This window comes from Cervus canadensis, chromosome 2, assembly GCF_019320065.1.
Source record: "Cervus canadensis isolate Bull #8, Minnesota chromosome 2, ASM1932006v1, whole genome shotgun sequence".
Classification (NCBI taxonomy): domain Eukaryota; kingdom Metazoa; phylum Chordata; class Mammalia; order Artiodactyla; family Cervidae; genus Cervus; species Cervus canadensis.
The window spans coordinates 92990616-93015780 of record NC_057387.1 but is presented as its reverse complement, the minus strand read 5'-3'; the positions used below and the strand labels follow the sequence as shown (position 1 = coordinate 93015780).

The 25165-nt window shown below is 52.2% G+C and overlaps 1 protein-coding gene across 3 annotated transcripts in view; it reads left to right on the top strand.

Annotated features, from left to right (window-relative positions):
* Positions 1-20502, top strand: part of SLC5A9 (solute carrier family 5 member 9) — a 28252-nt gene extending 7750 nt beyond the window's left edge. The window contains exons 1-15 of one of the 3 annotated variants that reach the window (XM_043461396.1): positions 423-463; positions 2829-2900; positions 3885-3951; positions 5724-5828; positions 6132-6296; positions 7438-7543; positions 8345-8425; positions 8727-8932; positions 9104-9239; positions 9727-9834; positions 12828-12978; positions 14534-14702; positions 16267-16482; positions 19267-19426; positions 19999-20502. In XM_043461396.1, coding sequence (XP_043317331.1) covers positions 5739-5828; positions 6132-6296; positions 7438-7543; positions 8345-8425; positions 8727-8932; positions 9104-9239; positions 9727-9834; positions 12828-12978; positions 14534-14702; positions 16267-16482; positions 19267-19426; positions 19999-20207 — 1797 coding nt within the window. In that variant the 5' untranslated portion in view covers positions 423-463; positions 2829-2900; positions 3885-3951; positions 5724-5738 and the 3' untranslated portion in view covers positions 20208-20502. The other 2 variants (XM_043461394.1, XM_043461395.1) reach the window with 2 other exon arrangements.
* The last annotated feature ends 4663 nt before the right edge of the window (positions 20503-25165 follow it).

Here is a 25165-nt window from a genome sequence, read left to right as displayed (position 1 = left end):
CCTGCCCAGTTCAGGTCGCCAGGACCCTGTTCTTTTCCTCCTGTTTTTCCTCCTACTCCTGCTCCTCTCAGGGGTGGGAGTGTGTGTGTGTGTGTGTGTGTGTGTGTGTGTGTTTGCAGGGAAAGGGAGAGGCCTGGGGCTGGCAGTTAGGGGAAAGGGGCGGGAGTATCAGGACTTTATGTGCCAGTGGGCCTCAGGGATGGCTCAGCGGCCAATGGTGCTCGGGCCTGTTTAATCATTACAGGAAAGGAATGAAGCCAGGAGCACCTCAAAGTCCAGTCTGGTTGTGACTGACTAGCAGATGAGCATGGAGCTGGCAGCAATGGGGCCTAGAGCTTCGGGAAGTGGGGTCAGCACTGCGACTGTTCCACGCTCAGCGCCGGGTCCCGGAGTCAGCCTGCACGCCTACGACATCGCCGTCCTAGTCGTCTACTTTGTCTTCGTCATCGGAGTAGGGGTCTGGGTGAGTAGCCTGGAGGTTGGAGGCTGGCAGGGGAGGCAGAGACCGGCTCTCCTCTGTGGCCGGCAGGCATGTCTGGGAAGCACAGGGACCACTGCAGAAGGATTTTAATGGAGGATCACCCTCTCAACCCCTCCACTGAGAGATGGGCAGCTGAGGCCCAGAGAGGGCTGACTTGTTTGAGCTCACACAGTGAGCCCGAAGCAGGCCAGGCCTGAACCCCAGTCTCTGGACTCACTGTCTCTGTGCATCTGATGCCTTTGACCCCATGCACACTTGGCCCCCTGAGCCCCATTCCTGCCGTCTTCCTCATGCCAGGATCCCCAACTCTGAGAGTGCTTGACTCCTGACCCTGCCACGCCCTCCGCTGGACAGCATCTTGGCATGGAGCTGAGCTTTCTAAAAGAGCTGGGGCAGGTGTGCTCATGGGAAGGGAGTCAGGTGGTTCCCAATGGGTTCTAGTCTCCAGTGTTCACCAGAGCCTCGGTGCCACGAATGGGGGCCAGGCTTGGAGGACTGGGAGCCCTGAGTTCAGATGCCTACTCCAACAGTTAGGGCAGCGTGGCCCTGGGAATATACTACAGAGCCTTAGTTTTCTCACTCAGACAATGAGAATAAAAAGGACTACTTGGTTTAGGAACATGACACATTTAAGGATCTGGTACAGTGCCCAACACACAGCCTGCAGCAATAAATGACCCCTATTGTCCCCACAGCAATTGAGGGAAATGCCAGCACCTTTAGACTCCACTGTGAGGCTGAGAGGGATCTGAGTCCCATATGGCCACTTACAAGGCTGTGGCAAGGCCAAGAACCTTCTCTGGGCCTCAGTCTCCTCATCTGTAAAGTGGGACAAGCAGTCCCTGCTTCCCAAGGTGTGTGAGGAAGAATGGGGCAAACAGGCTCGCTGGCTCCCAGGAGACCACAGTCGTGAGAATCACCAGCTCCTCTCCTTCATGACTTTGGACAAATTGCTTCCCATTTGGGGACCCCAATTTCCTCATCTGTAATGTAAATTCTTCCTGTTCATCTATCCTTCCCGAAGACCATGGGTGACGCAGAAAGTCTAAGCAAAGGCTTGACAAGCCTCAGGCCCTGCACAGCCGTCCTACCCTACTGAATAATATATGCCTTTCTCTCAAGGGAACAGATGCTTCTTTCAATTTCCCTTCTTTCTTCCAGTCCTTCAGGCATTTCTGATGTCTATAGACCCAACCAGACATTTACTATCTTCAGGATCTTAATTTATTTAGTCACTAAGTCATGTCCGACTCTTTATGACCCCATGGACTTCAGTACGCCAGGCTTCCCTGTCCTTAACTATCTCCCGGAGTTTGCTCGAACTCATGTCCATTGAGTCAGTGATGCTATCTAATCATCTCATCCTCTGCCATCCCTTTCTATTCCTGTCTTCAATCCTTCCCAGCACCAGGGTCTTTTCTAATGAGTCGGCTCTTCCCATCAGGTGGCCAAAGTATTGGAGTTTCACATCAGTCCTCCCAATGAATATTCAGGGTTGATTTCCTTTAGGATTGACTGGTTTGATCTCCTTGTAGTCCACGGGACTCTCAAGAGTCTTCTCCAGCATCACAATTTGAAAGTATGAATTCTTTGGCACTTAGCCCTCTTGCATCTTAATAATGGCTTTAAATTTATCCCCCTTACCCTCTACCCTGTCTCACTTTCTGCATTCTGAGAGAAAGTTCTTTCATTCCTCACTTCCTTTCAGTCCTCAGAGTAATTCTTCAAAAAGGCAGCCACTGACCCCCTCCCGGTGCAGGACAGGGTTTGCTCCAGGGTCCTGGGTGGGCCTCAGTGATGTGATCTGACTAGAGGCGGGGGCAGGAGAACCCCCCCATTCCTGCCCCTGGCAGAGCCCTGCCTCTGTCTGGGGACCAAGTTTTTTGCGTCCTCCCAGCTCCCAGGATGGGAGCCTGGCTGGGTGGAGGGAGCAGGGCAGTCTCCCCACCATGGTAGCCTGAGGATGAGATCCCAACTCACTTCCTGAAGTAATATTTGATTGGGGTGGAGGGCAGGATAGTGCACAAGAGGACATGCCAGTAATCTGGGCACAGGCACAGTGCCGTGCATTCAGTGGGGCATTTCACACGCACTGTCCCACCTCCAACCCAGCACCCCCTCCCCCATTAGCTCCTTTGTTCTTCACACCAGTCCTGGTGGGTGATGTGATGAGCAGGGGGACCCAGAGAGAGCAGCTGACCCCACCAAAGCCCCATAGCTTAAAGATGGTGGAACCTCCAGCCTCGGTTCCCATCCATGTCCCCACAGTGCCAGAAACTGCAGGGCGGGGAATCTGGGGCAGAGTGCAGAGCCTGGGATTTCCTCACTTTTGCTGTTTTCTTTCCAGTCATCCATTCGTGCAAGCCGAGGGACCATCGGTGGCTACTTCCTGGCGGGGAGGTCCATGAGCTGGTGGCCAGTGAGTTCACCTTCCTCCTTCCCCTTCCCCCACCTCCCAGTCCCACCTCATCTTCTCCCACCTGGACCAAGGCTACAGCCTCCGAGGGGTTTCCTGGCTCTGGACTCCTTCCCTCAGGTCCAGAGACACCTGGCATCCTGAGAGATGTTGCAAATGCACAACTGGGACCTGCATCCACTGGGTGCCTCCTAAGCATGGGTCCCAGGCAGGACGCTGGACCTACAGAGCCCACCCAGAGTGTTCCCATTCTAGTGGGGCTCAGAGCTGAGCCAGGAAGACAGACTCATAAGAAACCTGATGGTTGCTCAGCCGGAGGGGAGCATGGGGCCTGTGAGAGCGTGGAGGAGGCCTCTATCCTCCGGACAGTGGAAGTGGGCTTAGGAAAGATTGTCTTGGGAAAGTGACACATAAATACTGCAGTTCAGGGAAGGAAATCCTAGAAGTAAAATTCCACCATCCTGAGGCCTTTGTGAAGACCAGTCCCTCCCATCAGGCCTCCCCACTTGCTCCTCTTGGTCCTCCAGGCTAGCTTCCTCTTCCTGAAATAAGATGGAGGGAGTTGAGCCCTGCCTCAAAACTAACAGTGGAGAAGTCAGCCCCTGGGGACCACTGAAGCTGGGCAGATGCCCGGGCATGCCTGACGCATGGCACGTGTGTGCACGGACTCACACACACCCACACACTCATACCCCTGTCTTGATTCTCACCAGCCTCCCCACCCAAAGAGCAGTCTCAGACTCACCAAAGAGCAGAGGAACCCAGGAGGCCCACATGGCTTTCTGGAAGGTTCGGTGTCTGGGACAAGGAGAGGTGCAGGCAGGAGTATGAGAGAATCCCCAGGGATGTGGGGGCTGTGGGCCTGGCAGCTCACAGGGACAGGGGCAGGGTCCCTGGTGCTGCCAGCACCCCCTCACCAGAATAATGAGAACCCCTTGGAGGCCGTTCTGCTCAGCTTGTGCCCCCACCCCCAACCCTAAATTGCAGCCCTGGAAGCAAGTCTGTGAGAAGGACAGAAGAGGACCGGCACGTCTCCTCTGGTCCATTCAGGAGGGTGAGCAGGGGCTGGCCTGGATGTTCAGTCCTGCGGAGAACAGAGCTCTGGGGTGTGGGGAAAGCCAAGGCTTTGGAGCAGGACAGGGTGCCCCAAAGATGGAGGTGGAGCCAGGTCTGGGAATGTGCACCCCGTGGGAAAGAGGATGTGGGGCTCCCTCCTTGGGGGACAGGGCTTGGGCTGAGCCACCTGCAGGGAGAGCAGCTTCAGTCTGAGTCTGGGGCGGAACCAGCCGCGGACGGGGACTCTCGGTCCCTCTGCCCCGCTGGAATGTGTGTTTCTGGTATCTGTGATGATTGGCCAACAACTAGCCTGCTTCCCTACTCAGCCAGTCCCGAGAAGTGCCTGGTTCCCCTCCTTGTGTCCTGAGAGCAGTGTGGCTGGGTGTTAAGGGCAGAGGGAGCAGCAGCATCCTTGTCTCAGAGGGGCCATGCGGATCCCCTGCTGACCTTGTGGGTGTCTCCTTGAGTGATGAGTTAGGAGCCCTGGGCAGGGTGGAGACACCTCGCTGCCCCAAGAGCAGCCTGGGGAGCCTCTTCCTCCAAAGTGGAAGGCCCAGTGCTCTGTGCTCTGGCTGGCAGTCCAGCCCAGCCGCAGCATCCCAGGACCACCAGACAGAGGGAGGGGGTACGTGTGGGCGGCAGGGTGGCTCAAAGTCCTCAGCTAGGTCAGACGGGTCATTATCACTGTGCCTTTCCATGGCTGCTTCCTCTCTGAATGTCTCAGTGCTTTCCCTTCTCACTTCCTGCTGCCCAGCACCACGATTTTATTAAGGTGACACAGGGTCCAAGACTGGCTCTTCCCCTCCAGCCCGCAGCCCCTCCTCTTACCAATAATGATCCTGTCTGAAAGATAACACTGACAAATGCTTACTAACTGCCTAACACCCATCAGGCAGTGGTTACTGGAGCAGATGGCCAGGGTCGAAATCCTCATTCTGTCACTGATTTGTTCTGGAACTTGAGCAAGTTATTTACCTGTGCCTCAGTCTCCCCAAGAACAATGGGGATGATAACAGAACCTTCCTCCTGGGGTTGTCATGAGGAGTCAGTGAGTTGTTATATTTAGAACAGAACTTGGTACTTGGCAATGCTGCTTGTGTATGGACCGCTATGATTGTCATCATTATCGGTCGAACAGCATTGCCTCAGAGTAGTTAGCTGCCTCCAGGAGAAAAATTAGCTCAGGGTCTGGCCCCCGTGGCTCCTCCCCTGAGGAGGAGGAGGAGCCTGGCCCTCCTCTGGAGTCTGCAGGAAAGGGGTGGCAGAGGGCCTCCCCCATCCCTCTCATGGGGGACTCTCCTCCCGTTAGCCTTCTTCTCTCCAGAGGCCCTTAGGCCCATGGTCCCAGAGCAGAGCTTCATGCTCCTTAATGGACCATGCTTTCCATGTCTTTTCGTCTTTCCCACTTTGCCTCTCAAATCCCTGGATGTCCTGGAGGCAGTGACTTCATTTCTCCTAACACTAACTCCTTCCTCTGTAAAGTGGAAAGATTAGTACCCATCCCTCCAAATACTTGTGGAGATTAAATGTTTTAGTGCATACAAAATGCCCAGCACAATGCCTGACATACAGTAAGTGCCTAATACATGTCTGTTCTGTTCAGCCTCCTCATTGCTCCCCCATTTCCTCTCCTCCCTCTGATCTCATATTTATGAGTTCAGGTTCTGCTCTCTCTGCCTCCATCCCAGATCCTGAAGCTCATAGTCCTGACTCCAAATTGATTCAGATAAAAACTGACCCCTGACCCTTGACCCCTCTTGTGCCTTGCAGATCGGAGCATCTCTGATGTCCAGCAATGTGGGCAGCGGCTTGTTCATCGGCCTGGCTGGGACGGGGGCTGCTGGAGGCCTTGCTGTGGGTGGCTTTGAGTGGAATGTAAGGAAGCTGGCCTGGAAGATTCTCAGGGATAGAGGGGGTCTTAACCTTCTCTACACTACCCTGTCCCTGACCTTAGTGCTAAGAGAAACCTCAAAGGTGCTTGGGGAGGCTGCATGGTAAATGGAGAACCCATTTTACAGATAAGGAAACCAAGACCTGATGGACCTTATCAGAGGTCACACAGGACTGAACTCAGGCCTCCGATCCCTTACTTCCCTGCCCAGGGCTCTCCTCTGCATGGACCACACCTCCTCCATCCACATTTAGAACATGGATCCCTTTTTCTCCCCATTCTCCCAGGCAACCTGGCTGCTTCTGGCCCTTGGCTGGATCTTCGTCCCCGTGTACATTGCAGCCGGTGTGGTCACAATGCCTCAGTACCTGAAGAAGCGATTCGGGGGCCAGAGGATCCAGGTGTACATGTCTGTCCTTTCTCTCATCCTCTACATCTTCACCAAGATTTCAGTGAGTACCTGTTCCCATGTGGCCATATCATGTCTCTCTGAAAATGTTTAGTAGAGGGCACAGCACTTTGTTGTTGTATGTATGGATGGATGGATGGATAAATTGATAGATGGATAAATGGATGGATGGATGGATAGATGAATAGATGGATGGATGGATGCCTAGATGGATAGAGGAAGGATAACAGATATGGAGGATGAATTCACACCCCTTCATCACATGCTCCCCCCACAGCAGCAGGGTAATTAGAGATGGACGATAAATGTTTGTTGAGTGAATAACAGTTGCTCTATCCAAAGAACTCACAATTTCAAGTTCATTCACTCATTTATGTTCCCATTAGTCTTCATTCAGCACTGAGAATGTTACCATTAAAAAGGACGTATTCCTCCTCGATTGATGTAAACTCAGAAGACAAACTCAGGTCAAACGATTGGCAGAGGTCCGCACAGAGCACCAGCTCTGGGGCTAGAAGCAATGTTTGGGTCCCAAGGCCCATTCCAGGCCTCCTGCAGCCCCTGTTATGGATCACAAAACATTCAGGGAAAGGGACCAGCAAGCATGCGCTGGGTTCAGGGCTGGAAAAAGTACAGCCTCTTTTCCACCAATGCTTGTAAGCAACTCTAAATCAGCTACGGCCAAGGCTGTGACCCCAAGTCCTCCGGTAAAGCCCAGCACGTGGGTAACCAGGATCTGTGTCATCTGCACTGGGGCTCCGGCTCTGTCAGGTCACCTGGGGCCCCCATCAGGTCCGAGTGGGCTGGTGCTCTTTCAGGGAGCAGTTGGAGACCCTCTGGGTTCCCACCCTCTCCCCCAGGGGCCTCTTCCTCCTGTCCCCCACTCCTGCCTCACTTCCTCAGCATGCTCCTCCATCCTTCACCGCCCGCACACGCCACTGGAAGTGCAGCTGGATCTCAGGGTTCTCGGGCTCAGAACTGTGCACTCCCCTGCTCTGCAATGCCCATGGCCCCTCAGTGTCCACAGGCCAAGCCCGTCCTCCCGAGCACGTCACTTAAGGCTCATCCTCACTGTGCTCTGAGGGCCGACAGCATGGGGCATCGCTGAGCAGGAAGGAGACATTCCCCAGTGGCCACACAGAGGGCCTCGGGTGACCCAGACTCCTGGGTCCCTGTCCCTGCAGACTGACATCTTCTCTGGAGCCCTGTTCATCCAGATGGCCTTGGGCTGGAACCTTTACCTCTCCACGGTGACCCTGCTGGTGGTGACGGCCGTCTACACCATCACAGGTAGGGCCAAGGGGAGGTCACGTTGGGTGCAGGTGCTGGGAACAGAGACAGGGAGAGGTGGAAAGGGAAGCTCCGGACAGCAGGGGTACAGAGGTCCAGGGAGGGATGGTGTGAAAACTGACCGGGAGAGTGAGAAAGAGAAGCAGGAGGGGGAAAGAGAGAGGCAGGCAAAGATGCAGAATCAGAGGAAAAGATGGAAAGACACAGTGCACCAGAGAAAAGGGGAGTCAGAAAAGGAAGAAACAGGAGGAAGCAGAGCCAGCCCGAGAGAGCCAGGGAAGGAGAGATGCTCGGAGACAGAGAGAAAGATGGACAGCAGGGAACTGGGTGATGAATGGGGGACTGTCACCGGGCCAGAGTCAGCACAGGCTGCTCCAGACAACAGCCACAAGCCTGCCTTCTGTCTCCTCCAGAGCCCCTCACAGGCCTGAATGCCCAAGACGTGGGCTCAGGCAGACTTACTGCTGGCTAAGCTGTGGGGGAGTTTAAATGGGCGCTGGGGTGGGGAGGAAGGAAGGGAGGCCTCCTTGGGGAGCTAATAGTGCAGCCAAGGATGGGACTTGGTGTATCACAAAAGCAGAACAGAGGACAGAAAGAGCAGGACCTGAGGGCCTGTGGCCATGACCAGCCTCACCTGCGGGTGGACTGGAGGAACACGAGGGGCGGGGAAGGCAGAGGCCAGAGGCCACTGGCTGAGGGCTCCGTGTGTTCTTTGGTCTCCCCAGTGTGGCCGAGCACGGGGCGGGCACCCCGAGAGGAAGGCCCCGCTCGTGCTGACGTGCCCTCTCCTTGGGTCCCCAGGGGGCCTCACGGCCGTGATCTACACAGACACTCTGCAGACCGTGATCATGGTCGGGGGAGCCCTGGTCCTCATGTTTCTGGGTAAGGAAGAGGCCTGAGTACATCCCTGCCCCCCTAAACTCCTCTCTAATCCGGCTCTGGCCGTCACATCTGTGGCCTGCAGAGCCATTCCCCACTCCAGGCAGGGCTCCCAGAGAACAGGATTCTCCCTCCACCAAACCAGGGCTCTTGAGCTTGAGCCCCACTGCCCCCTCTCATCCCCATGTTCCATACGAGTTCCAAGCTCAGGAATCCCACACAGGACTGGAATTCTTGGGGGTGGGGGGGTAGGTGACAAGCCCAGTGGGGCCCCTGTTTCATTCACTGAGGTCTCTCCCTGCAGGCTTTCAGGAGGTGGGCTGGTACCCAGGCCTGGAGGAGCGGTACAGGCAGGCCATCCCTAACGTCACAGTCCCCAACACCACCTGTCACCTCCCCCGGCCCGATGCCTTCCACATGCTCCGGGACCCTGTGAGCGGGGACCTCCCCTGGCCAGGCCTCATGTTCGGGCTCACGGTGCTGGCCACGTGGTGTTGGTGCACGGACCAGGTGATGCCCTTATTATGCTTGGCCCAGCTCGCCACCAACCGGGAGGGCCCCTGTGGGTGCCAACACACAGAGGGCTGGGACTGGGCACAGTCAGCGACCACGCCAGGGCTCGCCAGGGCCAAGCAGAGCCTGAGCCGGCCCAGGTGGCATGCTGCCCCAATGCCTTTTCAGGTCATCGTGCAGAGGTCTCTCTCTGCCAAGAGTCTGTCCCATGCCAAGGGGGGCTCCATACTGGGGGGCTACCTGAAGATCCTGCCCATGTTCTTTATCGTCATGCCCGGCATGATCAGCCGGGCCCTGTACCCAGGTAAGAGTCAGTCCCACTCTGGGCAATATTGGACCAGAGCAGGGACCACACACACTGTTTCCATTAAGAACACATAGTAAATATGTTAGGTTTTGTGGGTCTGACCTACAGTATGTATCTCATTAGAAGAACCTTGTATCTGAATGTCATTTTAAAGTCCAGCTTTCTGTTTATAAGCGAAAGACAAACTGAGGCACTCATGGTGCTTTGTAAGGATATTTACTTAACGATATTAACTATTTGTTAAAATAAAAGGTCTAAAATATAAAGGAGTCTATCAGGATTTGCAGGGTGGTATGTGGTTGAGAAATTTACCAGATACCAATAAACCATAAGACCCAATATCAGCCTGTCCTTGGACCATCTAGACGCTGGCCCCTGCCAGAATCACCAATGAACATTTGTTTCTATAGGGTCAGAAAGCACATATTGAGCCAACCCGAGAAGGCATGGGATAATTTGGGTCTAACTACCATCACTTCTGCAGATGAGGTGGGCTGCGTGGACCCTGACGTCTGCCAAGCGATCTGCGGGGCCCGTGTGGGATGTTCCAACATCGCCTACCCCAAGCTGGTCATGGCTCTCATGCCCATGGGTAAGTCCATCTCCCTCGCAGCACGCTTCACACCAGCTTTCCAACGAAGTCCAGAACCCACTCTCCAGGATAGACTGATTGCATGAAGGAAGCACATGGATGGGAAGAGAAAATGGGAACATTTACCTCTGCACCCCACTTCCTAATACACACACACACACACACCTCCGCACCCCACTTCCTAATACACACACACACACGTTTTCACAGGCATCTGTAGGGCACTGCTCTGCCCTGGCTCTGGAGAGGCAGGGCTAAAAGACAGGACTCTGTGCGGTCTCCAGGGTAGAAGGCGTGATACAATGTGACCAGTCTGAGGACACAGAGGGGATGAGGGACCCATAGGAGGCACCTGACCCACTTTGGGGGAATATGAAGGAAGGGTTTCCAGAGGAGAGGAAATAGAGCTTAGTCCCAGGGGACATCTTAGATGGACAAGGGGGAGGGGTGTGGGAAATGTCATTCTGGGGAAGAGGGCCGCATGTACGAAGGCCCAGGGTTGAGAGAGAGCGTGAAACCTGAACTGAAAATTGCCAGTGTGGACTCAGATGCAGCAGGAGTGAAGACCATCTTTGTGGGGAGGACATGGTGGCCACGCCCCACTGTGTAGCATGGCCTTTACTCTGAGGGCAGTGGAGGGTCACGGGGGTTTCAGGCTGGCATGCATGATTAGGGGCTTCCCTAGTAGCTCAGACGATAAAGCATCTGCCTGCAATGCAGGAGACCTGGGTTCAATCCCTGGGTCAGGAAGATCCCATGGAGAAGGAAATGGCAACCCACTCCAGTACTCTTGCCTGGAGAATTCCATGGACAGAGGAGCCTGGCAGGCTATAGTCCATGGAGTTGCAAAGAGTCGGACATGACTGAGTGATTAATACACACACACACGCATGATCAGATGTGTGCTTAGAAGGATCACTCTACATGGAGGGTTCAGCTTAGGTGGAGGCAGGGAGATGATTACTGAGGGATTTCCAGTGGTCCAGGTTGTGATGGTGGCTTGGCTAGGGTCAGTGGCTTTAGGGATAGACAGGAAGGGTTTAGATGATATTTGTGAGACAGAATTGACTCTATGACTGATCGCATTTGAGGGACAAGAAAGACAGAGATCCAAAGAGGGCTCGCAGGTCTTGAGTTTATAGTAATATTGAGACTGGGGACACAGGGGAAAAAAGCAGGTTTATGGAGGAAAGTTGAGTTATTCCCTCCCTCCAGTAGAAACAGTGAAGGTAAAATGAATCAAAGAAATAGTGGAGATGGGATGGAGGCCCAGCTATCATCATAGCTGCTCCATCGAGCAGACGCAGAGGGAAGAAGGTAGAGGAAGAGGTCTGGGATAACTTGGCGGTGTCCGGTTAGAGATCAGAAATTTATCATTAACCAAGAGAAGAAGCAGGGGCCCCAGAGGAGATGCTGTCCTAGATCTGGGACACCTTGAGCCTTCTAGGGAGGCAGGCAGGGGTTGGTTAAATATTTGGACTGAGGGGAAGGAGGACTAAGGTGGATCTGGCCAGAGAGTCTTGTTTCTAGATGCTTCCTCATCAGAATCATACAGACCAGATATCAGCAGGCCCCACCCTCCCTTGTTACAGGTGTAAAACAGGCCCAGAAAGGATCAGGACTGGTCCAAAGATCACACAGCTAGTTACTTGCAGAATCAGGAAAGAAACCCACAGCTTTTGACTATGGGAAACCGTAAGGAGGTTTCTCAAAAAACTAAAAGTAGAACTACCATAAGACCCCACAATTCCACTCCTGGGTATATACTCCAAAAAGCCCAAAAATACTAATTCTAAAAGATATATGCACTCCATTGTTCATAGTAGCACTAGTTATAATTGCCAAGATAAGGAAGTAAGCTAAATGCCCATCAACAGATGAATGGATAAAGATGGCATGCACACACACACAGACACACACAAATGGAATACTACTCAGCCATAAGAAAGAAAAAAGTTTTGCTATTTACAGCACCATGGATTAACTCGGAGGGCATTATACTAAGTGAAATAAGTCAGAGAGAGAAAGACAATATATGGTATATTATCACTTGTATGCGGAATCTAAAAAAAACAAACTAGTGAATATAACAAAAAAGAAGCAGATTCATAGATACAGATAAGGAACAAGTGGTTCCTGGGAACAAGGAACCCTGGGGTGGAGAAGTAAAAGATGGAAATTACCGGGGATTCTCCAGGCAAGAGCACTGGAGTGGGTTGCCACTTCCTTCTCCAATGCATGAAAGTGAAAAGTGAAAGTGAAGTCGCTCAGTCGTGTCCGACCCTTTGCGACCCCATGGACTGCAGCCTACCAGGCTCCTCCGTCCATGGGATTTTCCAGGCGAGAGTACTGGAGGGGGGTGCCACTACCTTCTCTGTACTGGGTATAGATAGGCTCAAAGATGCATTGTACAACACAGGGAATATGACCAATATTTTTTAGTAACTGTAAAAAGGAAAGTAACCTTCAAAGTTTGCATTACAAATTAAAATAAATAAAATAAAAACATTTATAAAGCTCAGAGCTTTCTGCTGCCCAGGCTGGGGCTTTAGCCTGGCACCATAGTGTCCATGATAAAGGTACAAAACACTGAAAAAAAAAAACTCAATAATTAATAATCACCCTTCTCCCAACCAGGGCCCACTAACCAAGTGTCTACAGGTTTAAAATCCAGACTGAGATGGCCAAGCTGACAAGAACCTTAAAGGTCACCTGCTCCCACATCCTTTAACATGCAGATGAGGAAACTGAGGTTCAGGGAGGGCAGATGACTTGGCCATGGCCACAGAGGAAGGCAGAGGCAGAGGGTGGCTGGGACCAGCCTCTAGTTCTGTGAGTTTCCTGGGTTCCTGGATGGGCACCTCATCCAACACCTCCACCACACCTTCCCCTCCTCTGAGCTCCTGACTCTGCTGGATGCTGGCAGCCTCTATAGCTCCTGGCAGATCGGCCTTCACGGGCCAGCTGTCCACAGACACCTCATCTCTCCCCAGGTCTGCGGGGCCTGATGATCGCGGTGATCATGGCCGCCCTCATGAGCTCACTCACCTCCATCTTCAACAGCAGCAGCACCCTGTTCGCCATTGACGTGTGGCAGCGCTTCCGCAGGAATGCAACAGAACAGGAGCTGATGGTGGTGGGCAGGTGCGCGGGCCCATCCTTCCTGGGTCCTCTCCCCGTAGGCAGACATCTCTCCCCCTCTGCTCCCTGCCCTGGGTGACCCCAAGGAGATGTGGCTGTGTCTGGGCCCTGCCCCGGCAGTCAGAGCACCTGGGTCCTGTGCCACCTTTCTCTCTGACATCAGGGAAGTTCTTCTCCCACTCTGGACCATTCTCCTCCCTCCAAATAAGGAAGGAAAAAAAGTCTCTTCCCTGCCTGCCTGTTCAGTTTTATCTTGGAACTGATCAAGATCAATGAGATCAATGAGATCAACTGATCAATGAGAGAAGCTGACAAAGCATTTAATCAATGAAAGATGAACTGTATTGATGAGAAGGAGTTAGCAAGCAGCTCACCCCCAGTGTCTTCCAGACCAGCTCTGGCTGTCACCCCAGGATACCAGAAAGACTATTCATTCACTCCAACAGACTCACTCTCAGCAGGCATCTTGCATCAAACTTTTCTGCTGGGGACGCAGGGTTGATTTATATGGTCCTGCCCTGAGGATGCACACAGTTTAAGAGAAAGGCAGAAACACAGGTAATGCAGTGAGGGACGTGGGTGAATGGAGATGTTCATAGAAAGTTTGTATCCAAAGGATGCAGAGCTTTGAACACTCAGCTGAAAATTTTGAACCTTATCGCACAGGTATTCATTTTATGCTTTTCAAGACATAACTTGGTGGCTATTTTTACTTTTTCTCTCTAGGTTGGGGATTTATAGTTTACATAAAGTTAAGAGAACCTTTCCGAAATCTTCGCTTCATAATTTAAGGTTCCATAACTCAAGTTTCTGAATGTTCATTCTCCCTTTTGGTAGATGGTACTTGAGTTTAGATAACTTACTCTTGTCCATCTCCTTACCTTTGCCCTCACTGTTTCTTCCATCATGATGCCTTCTGCCCATGGCTGCCTAAGGGACCCCTAATGCCCACTCATCTGTGCACCCCCAGCTCTACGCCCAGGGACTGACCATTGAAGGATCTGAGTACAGGACAGATTGTACAAACGGGAGGAGGATGAGAGCGAAGTGAACGGCAGGGAGGTCATTAGGTAGCTGCTGCTCTACTGGGGCCAGAAAGAGAGAGAATGGGAGGGAAAGATGAGGAGAGGCAGAATCCTTTGATCTCTGCCCACCTGCCAAATTTACAGCAATTAGTGGGGATTGGGCGCCATCTCCTGGCAATATGCATTATTGCACCCAACACACCCAAGAACAGTTTTTCAACCAGAGGCCCTTTACTGAGGTGGATGATGAAGGGGAAAGGTATGGATTTCTTCCCGAAAACAGATAGATGGTCCACATACCCCCTTCAAGGGATCTAAAGTTTAAGTTCTAGAGTTTTATTTGGATTCTATAATTCTAATGTTCTGGGATTTTACAAATATAAATGTCTGTAACCTTTGCATCTGGGATGCTGGCCTTCCATCAGTCTCTGATTGAGCGAGCATGCCTTCCTCTCCTCTCTCCCTTCCTGGTCCCCACTCACCCCCTCTGTGCAGCCTGAGCACCCCTCACAGAGCCCTGTGCCCTCCTGCAGAGCATTTGTGGTGTTCCTGGTCGTCATCAGCATCCTCTGGATCCCCATCATCCAAAGCTCCAATAGCGGGCAGCTCTTCGACTACATCCAGTCTGTCACCAGCTACCTGGCCCCGCCCATCACTGCCCTCTTCCTGCTGGCCATCTTCTGCAAGAGGGTCACAGAGCCTGTGAGTACAGCCGCACATCTGTCTCTCCCAGAACATCAGAGGGTCAGGAGAGCTACTCGGTCCATGACCTGACTGCCATCTCCAGCCTTCCAACTCCCCATCCATAGTAACAGGTCAAGATTTATTCATTCACTCAACAAACATTCATCCCATTATGGAGGCTCTGGGGATGCCATGGTTTGCAAAGTTCATGTCTGCCACCACTGGGCCAGAGGGAGGAGAGATGATTCAACGTGTGGTAATAGCAAAGTAGGATGGCTTCCCAGGTGGTGCTAGCAGTAAGGAATCCGCCTGCCAATGCAGGAGATGAAAGAGACGCAGATTCAGTCCCTGGGTCAGGAAGATTCTCTGACGTAGGAAATGGCAACCTGCTCCAGTATTCTTGCCTGGAAAATTCCATGAACAGAAGAGCCTGGAGGGCTACAGCCCATGGGGCCACAAAGAGCCAGCCACAACTGAGAAATAAAAACATATACACAAATAGGATGGCTGCTATGGGAGCAAAAAGCAGGAGCACCTAACCTATGGGATGCCTGGGAGGGGGTCACAAAGGGACATCTGAGCTGAGATCTGAAGGGTTAATGGGAGAGGAAAGAGTGCTCCAGACAGAAGGGTCAGTGTGTGTAATAGCCCACGGGGACAGGAAGATCTCTAACACTGTAAGGTTCTACATGTCAGCAAATTAACAGCAGAGAGGATGATGAAGCCAAGTGGAGCTTACAGGGGTGCACATGTGGCATTCATGAAGCTGCTCTGAAATCTAACAGATGCCGGGAGGTGCCAGGAGGGTCACCTTGGTCACTCCCTGGGAGAGCCTGGAAAAGAGAGCCCAGATCCATTGGCTGTACCTTGGGGGAGGTGAGGAACGCTGTGGACATGACTGCACAGGGCCACGTGAGAGCCCAGGGCCACGATGAAGGAGACCACAGAGGCCCCTCCTCAGTGCGGACGCTGAGCCAGGCCTCTGCTGGGTCTACTGTTTGCAGAGCTCAAGGCCCCCTGCTGATAACCAGCGTGCACACCAGGACTCAGTTGAGTTCTGGAGGTTTCTATTCATTCCAGAATTTTTGAAACTGGGCCAGCATCTCATATTTTGAAAATAAAAGCCTTCTCAATCCTTATACCTGGGAAACAGGTGTAATTTAGGGTCCAACAGTGCTACAGAGATGATATGAAATTGAGCTTTTCTTTAAAAAAGGAAGTGCTCTAATTCTGATTTATGATGACAGGAATTTGGGGAGGAAGATCCTGGTTTTCCCCGCTGATTACAAAGATTCCATTCTAGTTGAACATTAAACATCTATCCTTAGTACTTAGTCATTTGCTTATCGCTGCTCGTGAGTGAGGTCGAGTCACTGTTCTGGTCATTGTTCCACCGTGGAGCCTGGTCTGTCTGGTTCTGGAGGCCATGTCCTTTCCAGTACATCACTCCGCCTGCCTTTAGGATAAGACAGCCCCTCAGCATTCACTCAGGCAGGCTTGCACACGCTGTGACAACCCGTGGCTTTTAGCTTTCGAGGCTCTCCCACCTGGATCCCACCCCTGGCGTGCCCTCTTTCCACAGGGAGCCTTCTGGGGCCTCCTGTTTGGCCTGGTGGTGGGGCTTCTACGCATGATCCTGGAGTTCTGCTACCCAGCCCCCGCCTGCGGGGAGGAGGACCACAGGCCGGCAGTGCTCAAGGACTTCCACTACCTCTACTTCGCACTCCTCCTCTGCGCGCTCACGGCCATCGTCATCGTCACGGTCAGCCTCTGCACAGCTCCCATCCCCGAGGAAAAGGCAAGTGGAGTGCTTGCAGTGAGGGCCCCGTGCTCCCCTTCCCCAGTGCCTGGAATCTCACCACTGACCTTCACTCTACTGGGTTGTGGTCACGGATGTCTTGGGGATGGTGAGCTCCTTATGCTGTTAATTCCCAAGTGAAAAGTAATTCATTCAATTGGAAAATTACTCAGTGGGCACCTACTCTGGGCCCGGCCCTGTCCTGGGCTTACAAAGATGAACAGTCCCTGCCAGCCACTGTCCATGGGAAGTGGGGGGCGGGGGGAGGAGGAAAGGAAGACTTCATCACCACCAACAGTTACTCTACTAAGAGAAAGCACAGAAGGACCGAGCTCAAAGGGAGCAGTGGAGAGTAGGAGAGGCAGGCACCCCGGGGAAGGGGAAGGGTGCTCTGACAAGGTCACTTGGAGTTGGACCTTGAAGAAACTGGTCTATGAAAAAAGAAACAATCTAGCAGAGTAAGAGCTCAGCCTGAAACCCTCAGAGCTCCCATGCTGATGGATTTACCAGTCCTCAGACAGGGATGCTCTGGCTTCTGAAACTTTGTAAGAGGGCACTAGTTCGCTCAGGCTGCCATAAAGAAGTACAACATACTGAGTGGCTTCAACGATAGAAATTATTTTCCCGCAGGTCTGCAGGCCAGACGTCAAGGGATCGGCAGGGTTATTTCCTCCGAGGCTTCTCCCCTTGGCTCATAGATGGCCGTGGTCCCTCTTCATGTGGGCTTTCCCCTGTGTCTGCCGGCGTCCTGATCTCCTTTCTAAGGACACCAGTCACATTGGATTGGAGTTCACTCATCAGACCTCATTTAACCTTAATCTTGTCTTTAAAGAGGGGCTTCCCAGGCGGTGCTAGTGGTAAAGAACCCACCTGCCAGTGCAAGAGACCTAAGGGGCGTGGGTTCAGTCCCTGGGTCGGAAAACCCCCAGAAGGAGGGCATGGCAACCCACTCCAGTATTCTTGCCTGGAGAATCCCATGGACAGAGGAGCCTGATGGACTACAGTCCACGGGGTCACAAAGGGTCAGACACAATTGGAAGGACTTGGCACACACCTCTTTAAAGAACCTCTCTCCAAATACAGCTACGCTGTGAAGTAGGGGGTGATTAAGACTTCAGCATGTGAATTTGGGGGGAACAGTATTCTGCCCGTAACAGAGCCCATGTCAAAAGTTGGTCCCTGAAACACTGGGTGGAAATAACATATAGCACTCCTTACCTTTAGAGTTGGCAAAACAATTTATACCTTTGGTGTAATGAAATCCTACAAACAAGCGGCATCTTCACAGATGAGCCAAGAGGTTGACTTCCCCAGGGGACTCACTCCAGAAATGATCTGCGCCCGCTCCTTGATCCTGCAGCTTCCCCATTGTCTGCTGTCTCATTCTGCACCGAAATCCTTCCCAGTGAAAACTCTCCTCCCTGGCTCCTGGCTCCTCCAGATACGGTTGTCTCCCTCTCTGAGCCTCAGCAGCAAGCTTCGTGGAGAATGGTCTCCATCCGCAGCCTCCACTTCCCTCTCATTTGCTTCCCATCCCGCTGCTGGAGTCCCACTGCCCTCTGACGCTGCTCACACCAAGATGCCCAACAACCTTGTAACTAAAAGTCAAGGCCACTTCTCCATCCTCACCTTCGGTGGATTCTGAGAAGAGCCAGCTACTCCTGCCCACGTGCTGCATCCTGGAGACCTCTCTTCTGCTCATTGTAGTTTTTTCCTGCCAGCTGACTGCCCCGCTGCCATCCTCATGGGGTTTTCCTCCTGCTCCTTAAGTATTGTTGTTCCTTGTGTGAGCTGTCATTTCCTCTCTCCCCTGCCTGCTTCCTCAGTCCTCACAGCCTGCAGAGCTCAGTCCTTAACCGTGACACTGCCCCCTCCTGGGACCTCTGGCTGCTCCTTTTTTCTTGTTTCACTTGCACAGCTGGCTCTAGGCTGGATCCCATCAGTTCACTCCAGGAGATCTTTCTAAAGCCTAGAACTCAACCTCTTTCCTCTGCCTCTGTCTTCCGTGACTCTCCACTGCCGGCCAGTTTCATTTGGGGTCAGCTCCCCCACCCGACCGCAGAAGTCACTATGTGGGGCATGAAGGAAAGTTACATGGCTCAAAATAGCCTGGAGTTAAAACTTTCCTCTGGGTCCTCCCCACCATTCTACGCAAAACAAAGAACTCTCTCACCTGAAGGGAAAAAAAAAAAAAAGGATATTAAGGTTGATTAAGACCAGTTCCCAGCCAGTCCAGCCTCTGGCCGATCTCCAGAACTCCTTGCCCCAGCCATTTAAGAGATAACTACTCGGAATAACTTTGGAAAAGAACAGGCCCCCTTAAGACAGTAGATTTCCACATATATGCCTATATATACTTACTCTTTTCTTGGGTAAGTGCAGTAGCTCACTCATCTGACTGCTGCCCCTTCTCGCCTCATTAAAGGTGATCTGTTCCTGTAAAGTGCAGGTCTATTTCCAAACCTCGCCTTCTCTAACTCCCTTACCCTACAGGGCGCGTCTGCCTGTCCCCAGTCTTGCTTCTCCTTGTCTGTGAGCTCAGGGGCCCAGCCTGATCTGCTGAGATTTTGGCCCCTGGCAGGAGGCCTGCATGGAGCAGGTGTAAGGAGTTCAGGTTTTCAAAGGACGGGTGAGTCGGGGCTCAGAGCCCGGCCTCCTCCAGCCGCGAGCGCCTTCCTTGTTCTCCACGAGGCTCTGCCGGCCTCCCAGAACGGGGTCCTCTCTTCTTACAGCCCGACTGCCCTCCAAAGGCACCTGAGCTGAGACTGTCTGCTTTCCCTCCAGCTGGCTCGCCTGACCTGGTGGACACGGAACCGCCCCCGCTCTGAGCTGGAGAAGCAGGCCCCCGAGAGCACAGCGGGGACGGCGGAGGTGGCCTCTGCCGAGGGCCCCGCAGGAGCCGGAGGAGCAGAGGACCCCAGCCAGGGCCCGGAGCAGCCTGGAGGTAGGCTGAGGGAATACGGGGGCGGAGGGAAGCGATGGAGACAGACACCGGGTCATGGTTCCCCGAAGACCCCATTTGGGGGTTCATTGGGGATGGGGTCCCTAAGGGAATCCTCAAAATATCACCCTTCCCCCTTCCCAGATGACTGTTGATATTAAATGAGTAAGGCAGATGGGAGCCGAAATATTTCCCTCATTACTGAGAAAGTGCAGGTGTAGGATTTGGTTTATGTCGCAGGGCAGTGTGCTTCCTAATGCTGAACCACTGGGTCCTCGGGCGCTCTGAACTGGGATGAGCGGCATTACCCTCACCCCCCAACACGCCGCCCCCGGAGATGCATCCACGATACAACAGTCAGGGGTTTCAGCGCGATGCCCTAGCTCAGCACCCCGCCGGCAGCTTGCACCCAGGCTAGGCTGACCCCTCCGCCTGCCCCTGGCCCTCCCACGCGCCTGTCCCCTCTCCTGGGTTTCTCACCAGCCCTCTCCCGGCCCTGCTCTCTCATCACCCCCTTCTCCCACCTGTGCTCTGCCGCTCCCCTGCCTCCGTCCCCTCTGACTCCCGTCCCTCAGCCCCACGCAGGTCCTGGGGACAGCGGCTCTGGCGCTGGCTTTGCGGGCTCTCGGGGGCCCCGGAGCAAGCGCTGAGTCCCGCCGAGAAGGCCGCCCTGGAGCAGAAACTGACCAGCATCGCGGAGGAGCCGCTCTGGAGGAGCGTCTGCAACATTAACGCCGTGGTCCTGCTGGCCGTCAATGTCTTCCTCTGGGGCTATTTTGCGTGACTCCGCACGCCTGGCTTCGGCCCAGGCAGGTTCAACACCGCCAGGCCTGGCCGGCTGCAGACAGGCTGTCCCCCCGCCTCGCTGTCCACACGGAACCCTCAGAGGCCGAGACTGCAGCCGGCCCCGACGAGTACCCTGTCCAGGCTGCACCCTGAGGAGTGGAGCCCGAGGCCCAGAGAGGGCGCTTGGTCTGCTCGGGACACACGGCGGGACTCGCACGGGGTCTCCGACTCCAGCTCTCTCCACTCCAGAACCTTTCACTCCTACCTCAAAAACAGCTTTCCCTCCTCTGGTGAGTCTGTTCAGGAGCTTTTACTCTACATGTGTCATGAGGTCACAAAAGTGATAAAGAGAAAGAGTGGCAAGAAAGTTGCAAAAAATCCTCCGGTGTCTTTGCTCACCCTTACCCTTTCCTTATCCACCTTCTCTCCCCTTTACTCTCTGGCTCCCAATCCCCACTCATCTATTTCCAGCTGGAACCTCCCCAGGAGGCCCTTATACTCTCATTGGCAGCTCTGTCGACTGGAAGGAGTGAAGGGCCAGGTGGAGGGTAAGCAAGGCGGCAGCTGGCACTGGGACAGGGGGCTCTTCTTGGCACACTCAGATCTCCCGGTTCCTACTCTCACATCCAAACATGCACCAGGTCTCCAGCCCTTGAGGGACTTGGAGGCCGGCTGGAGAGACAGGGCTTGCTGGAGACAAGAGAGATGAAGACCTGGAGAGACAGAGCTTGTTGGAGACAAGAGAGATGAAGACCGGCTGCTTGGTGCTATGAGTAAGCCTGGCAGAGGGGCAGTGAAGACCACCTAGGAGCCTCTGCAGCTGCACCTCTGCCCTCTCCCTCTGCCTGCCAGGCATCCAACTACCCTGGAAAACACCCTGACCTCGCCTGGGTGTCCCTCCTCCAGGAAGCTGCCTGATGCCCACAACTGGATCAAAGTCCCATTCCTGCTCCCATACCTTCTGGACCTGCTTCTGTGACAGTGCTGATCACAGTACTGTGAGATTTGCCTCCCAGACCAGACAGCAGTCCAAGGGGCGGGGACCAAGTGACTTTGTACCCAGAAAGTAACAGGGGTTGCATTAGTAATAGTAAATGTTGAATTGGTAATTCTACAAAGTCCTGGATGGGTGGTGAGCTGGCGAGCTGGGGGTGGGGAAGAGTCTACTTCAGTTGGAGTTTACACTGAGTCTCAGATGTCTAGAATGAAACCACAGTCCTGTCCCATTGCCGAAGACACCCATGAGAATGTCCCTTCCTTCTTTCGTCTTCGTCTAGGCTGTCCCTACTCTCATGGAATCCATTTTAATGCTAACTTTGATCACTTTATGTTAATCACTCATCATAATTGAATACAAATAAAATTCTTGTTTTGAGGGCTTCAATACCTCTGAGTATATGACTACCTCTTGTAATGCTGCCTCTACATTTCTGTGCCCATCAACCGTTTCCCGTTCTGTGTCACCTCCCATGTCTATGCTATCCTTACTGTTCATCAGGACCCTTTCTGGGCACTCAGCTGTTTCCCCTAATTTCCCTCAAACCATCTACATAAGGCATTTATGTGCTACCGATTATACTGAAGGTTTGGGGACGGGAAGCGCTGTAAGCTACAGAAGCACAATTTAAAATTAAATACCGAACATCCCCATTTCTCAGAGCTCCTCTTCAGCCTGCTCTGAGAACTTCCCCGTGGGTCTCACCAAGTCCAGCCTCCTGCTACTTGCTGTGGTCCCCAGATTCCTCTCCCAGCAGCTTCTCTCACGTATTCCTCTCCTCTTTTCTCTTTCGAGGACCTCTTCCTCAGTTCCCCCTGCCTTTGTTATACTGAGTCTCATCTGGACTCCAGACCTATGTGCTTTAACCCATAGATTCATGAGCACACTGTTAACTGTGGTCAGACAGCAGGAAGGGTGGTCTTTCTCCTCTATCTTCTGTGTCTGGTTAATTCCTACTTATTGCTCACATCTCAACATGAAAGTCACGTCGCTCCAAAGGGAAGTTATGTCATCCCAGTCACCATCTCAGCTTGGCCACCTGCATCCCAGAGCAGGTGAGTCCCCAGTATCCAGCATGTAGTCTCATGGTTCCAACTTTACCTTTAAAGAGAGTGTCAGAGTAACATTTGCATAATTACTACATTTACACTTATCTCGTCCCCTAGATTGCAAAGTCCCCATCACCTAGGAAGTTCCTTGGTCCATGCTGGGTGCTAAAAAAATGTAAGTACAAGAAAGAATGAATGAATGAATGAATGAGTGAGTGAAAGAGCATCCTTACCAGAGGAAATCAAATATTCAAAATAGAGGTGGGGAAAATCATGACATAATTAGGAAATGAAAAGTAGTTTAAAATGTCTGAATTGGAGGGAGAACTGGGCAGGACTGCCACTACTCCACATGGCTTCTTCCGTGCTGCAAGCAAGCAAAAGGCACCCTTCCTTCTTGTATCTGAGACTCCTCACCAGGGCTCACAGGTGTGGCCAGAGCCCAAGCTGCATCATCTCTGCACCCACATGGCCCTTGGCCTGGTGCATTTGTGCAGGACCCCCACACATCTAGGAGTAGCAGCCCCACAATGTTGGGGAGTGGTTGGGGAGGTAAACGGGGGTTAGTACAGGGAGGAGGAGCCCTGCTGAACTTGGGACTTCATCATACCTGGATTATTGCACCAGTCAGAATGCTGCTATCTCTTCTCAGTCTCTCCTCCTCTGACTCACCCTGTGCATGATGGTGAGAGTGACATTTGTAAAATGTAAATCTTGAGTCATTTACCTGCTTAAGATTCTTTGCAGACAGTGTTTCCTAGCTGGCATGAGGCTTTACCAAAACTGCCAGGAATAGTCCTGAGTTCAGTGCTGTGGCCCCTTTCTCCACCCGAGCCAAAGAAAGTAGGGAATTGGAAGCCTGACCTTCTGAATTAAATCCCAGCTATGCCACTTGCCAACTACATGATATTGGGAAAGTTGCTAATCTCAGTCTTCATTTTAATTGCAGCTACTTCATTGAGTTTTTGAAAGTTTTAAATGAGTTAATTCACATAAATTACTTAAAACAGAGCCTGGAGCAAAATTAAAGTCAATAAACAGTAGCTATTATTACTACTACTAGTAGCAAGTGCGACGAAGGCAGGACATGTTGTTGGAGCAAAGCAAGATAGCAATTAATTCTGCCTGAGGAATCGGGTCTGTAGGATGAATAGGAGTTTTTCTAGTAGTTCATACAAGATAGAGGGATGGTATGCACAAAGTTGGTAACATGCAAAAGTGCATGGTAGGTTCTGTAAAATAAGGATAATGTTTATTCATTTGCAAATACCAACCTGTACATTTAATTTCCCCTTATAAATCATGTTTGTTTCAGCCTCTCACCTCTAAGGCAGTTGAAGTTTATTGGCCACGGCAGGAGGGAATGAGCATTTGGCCGCTGCAGCAGGGGATGTCACTGCCCCACACATATCCCCTATGCATGATTGCTGGGTGACTCCCACTGAAAGACAGCAACTCTGCCGGACTTCCTCCAGCTGCAGAAGAATACTCGGCCCTCTCCATAGAACAGGCTGGAAGTGCTGGGGAATTAACCACCCTTCAGCCAATGAGAAACAAGAATTGGTGGGTCACTGTGGACCCACCGGTTCCTTGACCCCCTCCAGTGGGACAGCTCCGAGGCTTGTTCTAAACCACCTCCTGAGGCTCTCAGGGGGATTGAGCCCCAGTTGCTCACACAGTTAAGGTGCTTATTACAACATCCTGAAGAGCTGCCTTTCCTTCCCTGTCTTATTTCACCACCCCCTGCTCTGTTTCCCGGAATCACCTCCTAAATTAACTGCTTGCCCTTGGTTTCCCGCTCTATTTCCGAGGAGGTCAAACTAAGAGAGTGTTAGGGATTGAAGGTCCTCACGTCCTGGCTTAATTTTGCTACTTGCTTTGGGATGCTCCATACCTCAGCTTTTTCATCTTTAATGAGGAAGGTACAAGGGTTTGAATTCACTGAGATGAAATCTTGGGAGCCTTCTAATGCTGACACTGTACGCTTCTAATTTGATTTCACAGTGGTCTCCTCGGGGCGGGGAGGGCGGGGGAGCAGAGGGGTGAGCGGTAGTGGAGAGCATCCAGGGAAAGCAAGTCACGTACCTTCACTTGAATACAAACAGCACAAAGAGAAAAACTGACACGTAGTTTTCAGAGAACTGAAATGTGATTGCCATGAGCAATAATAACACTAAGAAGCAGCTTTGGATGGTAAAAGGAAGATGTTTAAAAACAAGTAGGTGTTCTAAAAAATACCGTGAAGAAGCTATTCTTTGAGTGATTTGCAATAGAGTTTAGGTCCCAAAAGCACTCAATATGTGAGACTCTTAACTATGTCCCTGGGTGTGAGAGTTCACATTAGTTAGAAAGGGGTGGGAATTGCCATAAGCCCAGCAAAACAGTGTCAGTTTTTCATTAACCTAGAGCGAGCATCTCTCTCTAGACTTCCAGCCCTAAGAGTAAGATGACTGTAATTTCTCCTTTTTTACAGAGTGATAAGTTGGGAGAACTTTAAAGTTTATCATATAAATATAAATCCTAGAGGCTTAAACTGAGGTAAATACAGTTTACTTTCATATTTCAAGATTAAATCTCAGCTTTCACCAGGACTCACAAAGTAGAAATATCAGACTTTTTACTGTGATCTTACATAAACTTTACAACTTTCACTTAAAGAGGAAAGGAAAAGCACCATTATATCTTCCCCTGAATAGAATGCAAAAGCCTGGGTCCATCTCTTAGTATAGTTCATATGTAAAGTTCAGAATAATATACGTCCAGATGGGAAGGAACCTCAGAAGTCAGCCAGCTTAGCCCTCCCACCCTCTTCAGTCACGGTCAGAGTATCTCAGACAGCCTCCCTGACAGGCAAGTTCAGCCAGCATCCGCTTCAGTCAGTCAGTTCAGTCGCTCAGTTGTGTTGGACTC